Source organism: Aplysia californica, unplaced genomic scaffold (genome assembly GCF_000002075.1).
Source record: "Aplysia californica isolate F4 #8 unplaced genomic scaffold, AplCal3.0 scaffold00106, whole genome shotgun sequence".
Taxonomy (NCBI): Eukaryota; Metazoa; Mollusca; class Gastropoda; order Aplysiida; family Aplysiidae; genus Aplysia; species Aplysia californica.
Genome location: NW_004797376.1, coordinates 69670 through 78822, shown reverse-complemented (window position 1 = coordinate 78822; position 9153 = coordinate 69670). Strand labels below are relative to the sequence as shown.

The following is a 9153-nucleotide window of genomic DNA, read 5'->3' as shown; positions in this document are numbered from 1 at the left end:
TCTATCTATCTATCTATCTATCTATCTATCTATCTATCTATCTATCTATCTATCTCCCTCTCTTCCTATTCACGCATTTTCTTCCAAACAGTAACCTTGTATTACAAATTTATTCATGTAATATTCTAAATTCTGAAATATAATTAAACACACGCGGAGTTGAACGTAGTGAGAAAAGTCTAAATGCATAGGTAGACCAACGAAAACCTGACACCACATAAATGAATGTTGTGTACGTATTAGTGTCCAGGAAAACATATCTAATATGTTCCTTTTACGGAACTTACAAAGCAATTAATTAGGTCACTTTAGTGCCGAAGCTTAAAGGTGTTCAACTCTTATACAGTTTGATTTGAGAAAAGGGGGCAGCAAGAAAATGGTACAATGGCTTAAAATAAGTATTTTATCTATTCCGTTAATAAAAACAACAGAAAACGTAAGAATTTGGAAAACGCAAAACTGCTCTTATTTTGTCTTTATCAAAGCAATTTTGTAGAGCGTATCTTGTGTCTGCGGGGGGGGGGGGGGGGGTATTCTGGTAAAGAGGGCAACTGATCTCCTGTCTAGAGCTGAAAATCTGGGTCTGATATACATAAAAAGTGCAGATGAGGCTTTAAAGCCATAGGCTCGTGAGATGTTGAGGAAGTAGAGGCGTGTTTGGTGGCTGTTCATCCTCCGCCCTCAGGCAGTCGATGTCAATTAAAGTCTCAGACATCCGACTTGAGGGTTTTCGTCACATTTATTATGGTCTTGCCTATCACCTCGAAAAAAAATCAGGGTTCTCAAAGTTCATTGGGCAGGAATTCTATGGTAACGTTACCAAAGAAATTTGTGGTACCCATTGTGTTGTATACTCAGGAAAGCTCTGGAATGTATTTTAAAAGAAAAACGTAGAAAGTTTGCTTTCTTGAAATAATGTATCTGTCTCTGTACAGGCTGAAGGGCAAAAACTCAAATGGAGTAAAAGTGTCTGAGCTGTACGCCTTTGCTTGTTATTGTATCTAGACCTCGAGTTTGTTAGTCATTCGGTGAACCTGGGAGAAACCACTTCTCGAAAGGAACAAGACCAGTTTTCAAGAAGTTGACCTCTTATCGATCCATGGAATTTCTGGCCCTTGTATACCCGTCCCACGTACAATTGATGGAGGTTTAATTGGGGCACTCTATTCACGAGGGACTTGTCAACCTCATTTGATGAGGGGGAGTAAATTAAATATTCGTCCAAATTTTACGTACTCGTTAACTCACACTCTCATTTGCACAGGGCCATGACGTGGTTAAGTGGACAAATGATCAGCCGTCTCGTGTTTTATTTTTATTTTTTCTTAGTGTTTAATAATCTTTTATTATGGACACTATGTACTGATCAGTAAAGCCCTTTCTTTCTTTCTTAGTTTCTTCCATTGTTTTGTTTGTTTGATTGTTTGTTTATATACATGTATTTCTTTTTTTTTCTTTCTTTCTTGTCAAGTTTCTTTCACAGTTGGTCTTTAGTTCTTTGCATAGCTTCTGTTTTTCTTTCTTCCTTTCTTTCTTTTCTTTCTTCCTTCCTTTCTTTCTTTCTTTCTTTCTTTCTTTCTTTCTTTCCTTCTTTCTTTCTCCATTGCACTCTTTTTGTTTTTGTTCATGTGTATAATTTTCATTCCCTCTATTTTTATCTCTCTCTTTTAACTGCACACTCATAAAAACTTGTTATTGTTAAAGATACTATTGTGTTCAAATGTGCGTCAATATTATCCCAAACAGTTCTCACAAAAATTAACAGAGGAACGATACACATGTGCGTGAGAGAATTGAACTTTTTTCCACTGAAGTAAAAACAAACGGTCATTGATATTGGAACAAAGGTCATTCCCGATGAAAGAAGAATTCATTTACTCATGGCATCAAAGAAAATCGTTTGGACCTTTACATGAGAATATGGAACGGATCCATGACAAAAACGAGCCGGGTATTAAGTTTTTAAATTAATCAAGAACTTGTTCTAATCAAAACTCCCCAGTTACTCGCCCTCCCCTCCCCCCTTTTCCACTCACACAACTCGGAAAGAGGTCAATGATTAACATGAATCAACTTGTTTAATGTGCTTTTGATCTGTAATTATGTGTTAGTATATTAAGGTCCCACAGGACCAACCATTTAGCAATTTTGGTTTACATGAAGGTAAAGGAGTGCAACATGCGTTTGATGGTTTCTGTAATATTAATGTCAATTCACACCTTCTATACATTTCTCCGAACTCTCCCTACCTCTTCTCGTCAATGTGTTTCTGTTTCTTAACATTTTGGTTCGCCTTTCATAATTTTAACATTCCAGCAGCTTCTTTTTTCAGCATAAGCTGTACATGTGAAAGAATGTACTGTGTTGCTTACAAGTCATAATTATGACTTTAGAGCGTTTTTGTAGACGTCAGTCAGGCTATCCCTTTGACGTCAGTTCTCGATAAATGAGGTCTTTCGGAGGCCTTTCTTCACAAAGAGCAGACTTGGAACATTTTGTGGTTAAGATTAAGTCTATTTAAAATAAGCCCAGAATTTACTTACACACCACGAGAGGATGAATCCTGGTACCCCAATAAACCTCATACCAATATATTTGATAAACCCTGCTAATCATTTATGGCCTAAATTGACGTTGGATGTCTCGTTTCTGTTTTCAGAAGAAAGACTCGTATTCGGGAAATCAGTTTACAGCGATGCTACTGAGTCACGACTCTAATCCAGACATGGTGTCGGATAACATTTACGGACCCCACAGTGACGTACCTGTGGGCGTGTACAGAGGAACAACTGTGGTGGTCAAACAGGTGAGGAGGACAATAATGTAGCTGGAAGTTAAAAGAGAAAAACTAACACGAGAATACCACGAGCGAGAAGAAGAAGAAGAAGAAGAAGAAGAAGAAGAAGAAAGAGAGACAGAGAGAGAGAGAGAGAGAGAGAGAGAGAGAGAGAGGAGGATAGAGAGAGAGAGAGAGACGAGAGAATGTTTTAAAAAAGGATTTCAGAACCAGTGGTGGGACTTTTATGGTTACATTTTTTGGCGTGTGTGTGTTGAGGGGGGGGGGGGGGGGAGGTAGACTGTAAAAGATAAGATATTTTGGTATACCAAGAGTTTCACATATGTATTTGCCCACGCTTTTCTTGCAATTATTTTTTGCTTGTCCTTTTTTGTTAAAACATTAAGAACTGTTTTAGAGACTACCAGTTCCAGACCGGGGCAGCCCTATTTTCCCTAGCTCTATGTTCCCTAGCCCTATGTTCCCTAGCCCTATGTTCCCTAGCTCTATGTTCCCTAGCCCTATGTCCCCTAGCCCTATGTCACCTAGCCCTATGTTCCCTAGCCCTATGTTCCCTAGCTCTGTAAAGTCCTTTTTCATTATAAACTTACGCTTGACCACTGGTCAGTTTAACGATTGTTTGACCACATGATTCTGACCTTTGCTTGACCACTGGTCACTCCGATCATTGCTTGACCAATGGTCATTCTGACAATTGCTTGAACACGGTCACACTGACCATTGCTTGACCACTGGTCACTCTCACCATTAGTTGACCTTTGGTCATCGTGTTACTTGAATAAAGCTAGGGAACATAGAGCTAGGGAACATTAGGGCTAGGGAACATAGAGCTAGGGAACATAGGGCTAGGGAACATAGACATGGACCCTTCCAGACAGTAACAATTTGCCCATAAAATGCTTCACATGAAAAATGTACTTCCGTTTGCACCCTAGACCACTATATTTTACAATCCTTGACTATCGTTTTCTTCTCGTCGCCTCGTTTTGGTTACTTTATTGCATTATACCTATGATTGTAGGTAAAAATGTTATCCTTATTTTTGGTTTCAAATTCTTTGGTTGAACTTCCAAACGTTTTAAAGGAGATCGCTGTCATCCCCATTTTCTGTTCATTCAGTCAGTGCTCGACACATGGCTTTGGTAGGCTAGTGCACGTTCATATTTTTGCACCAACAGAGGTCAACCTCCAGCTACCGGTACGTTTCTTTCCCAAAGTAAAATATTAAAAAATCATCGAGATTCAGCTGTCACCTTTTTCGATTTTTCTCGAGTGTTATTACGCCTGTTGTTCCATCCTTTGTATGGGCACTATTTCATTCGAAAAACCTTTATCAGCCTCTTTCTGGGGCCGCGTTTGCTGGAGGACAGAACCATTTTGCTATTAAACACAGTCGAAAGATACAAGGATTTTGTGCAAGGCTGCGGCGCGAATCATTCTTTGTTCGTGTTTCACTGTTTGCTTGGATGTTTGACTGCGCACATATAGAGTTCACTGGAAGAAAGACATGTCGGTCCAATTTTTATAAGGAACAACTAAATGCAAAGAGAAGGTCTAACCCCTTTGATCAACTTCAGAAGTGCTGAGTGATGTGTTTAGAAATTGAACCACACAAGTCAGAAACAAAGAAGACACCAACTCCATACTCTCTTTAGCCTCCTCCAACCCCCAAACCACACACACACACACACACACACACACACACACACACACACACACACACACACACACACACACATACACACGTACGGGCGCAGCGCGTGCACGCGCGTGCGAACCGAACAAACCGCAAACAAAGGACTATAGTCTCACACAAGACAAAACCGAAAATAACCCTCATAATAATCTTCCCTCTATCTCCCAAAAATCAATCTATTGCAGATATTCGTAGGCAGCAAATTCATCAAAAAGGTAACGGGTTCTTGCCACAATACACCTCGTGCTATTGTTCGTTGTGCGAACTAAGTTAGTGTTGGAAAAATGTCTAGCAAATCTATCATTGAATAATAATGAACGTCATCTATCTATCTACAAGTATAAATCTACACACACACACACACACACACACACACACACACACACACACACACACATACACAGTGTGTGCGTGCGCGTGCTTGCTCACGCGCACATAAATGTGTTACTGCTTCCTCGAGGTCTACTTCGTCCTTAACTGTCTTTGTACTGTGAACTCGCCCAGCTGACCAGGAAGCACGTAGAGCTCACGAGGGCCCTGAAAAAACAGTTCCAGCAGCGTAAGGAGCTGACCCACGAAAACCTGAATAGATTCATCGGCGCTTGCATAGAGCCCCCGCAGGTCTTCATCATCACACAGTACTGCCCCAAGCGGAGTTTGCAGGTCCGTGTCGTTGGTAGATTTGGGTGTTTCAGATAATGAATTTTCTTATCATTTTCTCTTTATTGACTTATTTTTTTGTTCTGAGAGTGGAGTTGTTGGTGGGTGTTTTTAAATTTTGAGATAAAGAGTGTCGTTTTTATGGGGGGGGGGGGGGTTAAAAGGGGTGGGTGACGAGGGAGGAGGATGTCAGTTATCGACATGGTAAGAACAAACAATACTTTTAACGATCAGTTATGTTTGGTAGGCACAAGACGGGAAACGACGGAAGGGGTAGAGAGGGGAGAAGGACGGAATGAGCAAAATTATTATTACCTTTTTTGCTCCGCTACAGTTCCATAATGTTTGAAGTTAGGGAAAGAATAGGAAGAGGGTAGAAAGGGGGAGGGGGGGTGGTGGAGTGTTACATTTTGGAGTGAAATGTCAACTGCTACTGTGTAAAAAAAAATAGAGGATAGAAACAGTTTTGATTTTCCAGAATCTGATATAAACACTACATGGTGTCAAGAGGGAAAAAATAAACCCATATCATATATTTAAACATATTGAAGAAAGGTTGGAATGTTTTATTAAACGAATTTTCAGTTGCTTATTTGTGCATTGTATTTAAACACCTCTAAAGCTATAGAAGTCAAACAATACGCCATTGTTTGGAAAGTCACATCTCATAATGGCTTTCTTTCTCCATCGCTATATCTCACCATATTTCTCTTTATCCACAAGTCTTCTCCAGTTTGAGTGTCATCTTATCCACCTATTTATATCTATTTATTGGTCTATTGATTCTGGTCGACCCAAACTAGCTTAACAAAAACCCTTTTTTATACATAGATGACGGAATCTACCACTTAAACGTTATTGTGGAAAACAACTATCAAACCGTAAGGATCTCAATGTGTTTGTGTGTTTTCCACAGGACATTCTCAGGGATGACAACTCCCCATTGGATGACATGTTCATTACGTCATTAGTCCAGGATCTCATCAGGGTGAGAGGCGCTTCACTTCTCTTTTTGGATTCTAAATTAAATTTAGTGATACGTAAACACTGATAGGAAACGATAATTGAACATCGTTGTCTCGATAGTTGTCAAATTTGTGTCTTGGGTCTAACTGAAGTGCGCTCTCAACTAAAAATTCAAATAATTATGTTTTCGGATTCATTGATTGCTTGTTTATACTTTTCCGTATTGCTTGGAATTGAGCAACATGTCAAAACCGATTTTTAACAGACCTATCACTTAGTGAAGGCTGCTTTCATTTTTTACTACCTTTTGATGAGTGTCTAAAGTGCTTTTTGTGATCCCAATATTCCAGTAATCGTGAAAGGATCTATGAATACTTAAAGAGATTTTGTGCCAGCTACAGTCTACCATCATCTTGCTAGATAACATGCAGGCAGTTATCTTTCATAACACAGTTCAGATGAACTTAAACTTGATGACATTTTTCAGGGAATGGCTTTCATACACGAAAGTGATTTCGGATTCCACGGTAACCTGAAGTCCAGCAACTGTTTAGTGGATAGCAGATGGACACTCAAAGTGTCGGACTTTGGGCTGACTGCCCTGGGCTCGCCCCCACACGCAATGTTTGAAGATGAACCTTTCTTCAGAGGTAAGGAACTAAGAAAACAATTTGTTTATCAGCTTCACTTTGTTTTGTACGTCCACGTAGACCGTAGTCTTGTCACTGAAACTCCGTTGGTTTGAGACATAGCCAGGAACTATAAGGAATTAAAACCACGACGATGTTTTACAGATGTCCTTGAAACAAGCACACTATTTGGCTGTAAAAAAAGTATTTATGCAGCACATTGAATACTGTGTACCGTTTTTTTCTGACGCGACGTGAATTCGAGATTTTTTGGGTGATTTTTACAGAAATTCGTGAAATCAAGTCGTTCGCGAAATGTTAAAGGGGGCTCTACTTCACTGGAACACATGACACTGGGCGGATCATAATCGTGACTTCAGAACGTTCTCCACAAACAAAATGGGCAAACGCGAAAAAAAGATCGTGCAGCAAAAAAACAAAACAAAAACAAAAACAAAAACAAAAACAAAAAAGAAACCCAACCCTGCGGTGTACACTAAACTTCACTTAGAGTGCGTCTTAAAGTATATCTCTTAATCTCTTGTAATAAAAGCAATGCTTCCTTCGACATGATGTTGGACATTTCGAAGGCGTAGCACTTTTTCCCCTTTAAAGACACCTTACTGAGAGGACATATTCTAGAAAGAATCTGAAATATAATTCGTCAGACTTCCACATTTCAGACCACGTTCGTTCCATGGGGAACCATGACAACTGGCCCTTATTAAGAGCTGGTAATTGTATTTAAGGACTCAGTAAAGAAACGTTTTCGAACTTACTTTTGTGTTTTTGTGCCATTCCACACCATTCCCCTACAGATACATTTGCACGAAAAGTAACCAGATTTATGTTTTCAAAACCCAGTGCTATTCAATATGTTTTGTTCTTTCCAATGACGACTGTGATGGGACGTTGCATCTCTCTCATCCGGGGTTGTCCCTGACAGGTAGAGTCGAAGCGCTTCTCCTAATTGATTAAGGTCATATGGATGGGGGCATAACAACTTCTATTTCAACTGAAAACAAAATATTCTTTCTCTTGCAGAATTGCTGTGGACGGCTCCCGAGTTGTTGCCCTTTAAGCGCAACCAACACAGTCACCACAACAGCCATCACAACCACAACCACCATCACCACAACCATCACCAATCCCAACTCCACCAAAAACAGAAGCAACAGCAGCATGGCAGTCAGAAGGGCGACGTGTTCAGCTTCGGTATTATACTGTACGAGCTCTACGGAAAATCGGGACCGTGGGGACAAATTAAAATGACATGTAGAGGTGAGTGCGCATGGGTTATGTTTTTTCGCACAAAGCTATGTAATATGCCTCATGGAAATAAAGAACTTAAAAAATAATGCATGATTTCTTAGCAATATTTACGAAAGGAAGAACCTATTATTTGCTCATGTCTTTCAATGTTATTAAGTAAGGGATTTTTGTTACTTGAAACTTTTAAAAACCCATTGGAAGACCTCTAGTTTAAGATAGATCTTGTACTTTCAATGTGAATTTCTTTTTTTTTTTCGTAGGAAAATTATTTTCTAGAAGTGTTTCAAGTTAAATTCTCTGCTAGACAATAAGCTCAATGTAACTTACATGGAAGATGGGTCAGTTAGTTCCATGCCTGGATATTGGGATGAGACGTAACATTCTAAGACGGAAACGAAAAAAAAAATTGAAATCCCTCTCCAAATAAAACAAAACAAAAGAAAACAAAACAACAACACCCCCCCCCCCTACTTTCTAGGATTCAAAACAGCAGATCAGATATGTTAATGCGACGGGCAGTTTTTGGAGTAACTTTGGTTTGACAGGGTATGAAAATCGTTGTTTACAGAATTTCGCGTACCTCTTTTTAAAAATAACCTAGTTCTGTCCATTTACAGAGATTATTGAACGGCTCATGTCAGAAACAGCTCCCGTTCTCAGACCGGATACCAGTTCCTTCTCCTGCAGTTCTGATGTCATCGACCTTATTCACTCCTGTTGGGACGACGATCCTGACCTTCGGCCGGACTTCAAGTGCAGTATCCGGAGTCGCTTCAAGCCAATACAGCAAGGATATCTGTGAGTAAAGTTAGAGGAAGTTGGGAGATAGTTCTGGGAAGGGAGGTGTGGTGGTGTCAGGTGCGAGATCTTCATGTTGAGAACGTTTTTAAAAAAAATTTCTCTGTACACACCTGCCTTTGCTTGTATCCGTGTACGTAGCATAAAAACGTAAAAATATACACAATATATGTATGTACGTGTGTGCGCGCGTGTGTGTGTGAGGGGGAGGAGTATATGACCGTGTTTGTACGTGTAAGATACTTATGCTGCGAAATAATCATTGCAAGAGGATGGGATGAATCGATAAATAGAGTGAAGGGGAGAGAGAGAGAGAGAGAGAGAGAGAGAGAGAG

The 9153-nt window shown here is 39.8% G+C and overlaps 1 protein-coding gene across 1 annotated transcript in view; it reads left to right on the top strand.

Annotated features, from left to right (window-relative positions):
• The window catches only part of LOC101857781 (guanylate cyclase 32E), a gene marked incomplete in the record, with an annotated part of 173169 nt that overhangs the window by 148850 nt on the left and 15166 nt on the right, over window positions 1-9153 (top strand). The window contains 6 exon segments of the mRNA XM_035969023.1: window positions 2660-2806; window positions 4998-5156; window positions 6070-6141; window positions 6607-6769; window positions 7793-8029; window positions 8638-8818. Of these exon segments, the coding sequence (XP_035824916.1) occupies window positions 2660-2806; window positions 4998-5156; window positions 6070-6141; window positions 6607-6769; window positions 7793-8029; window positions 8638-8818 (959 nt within the window).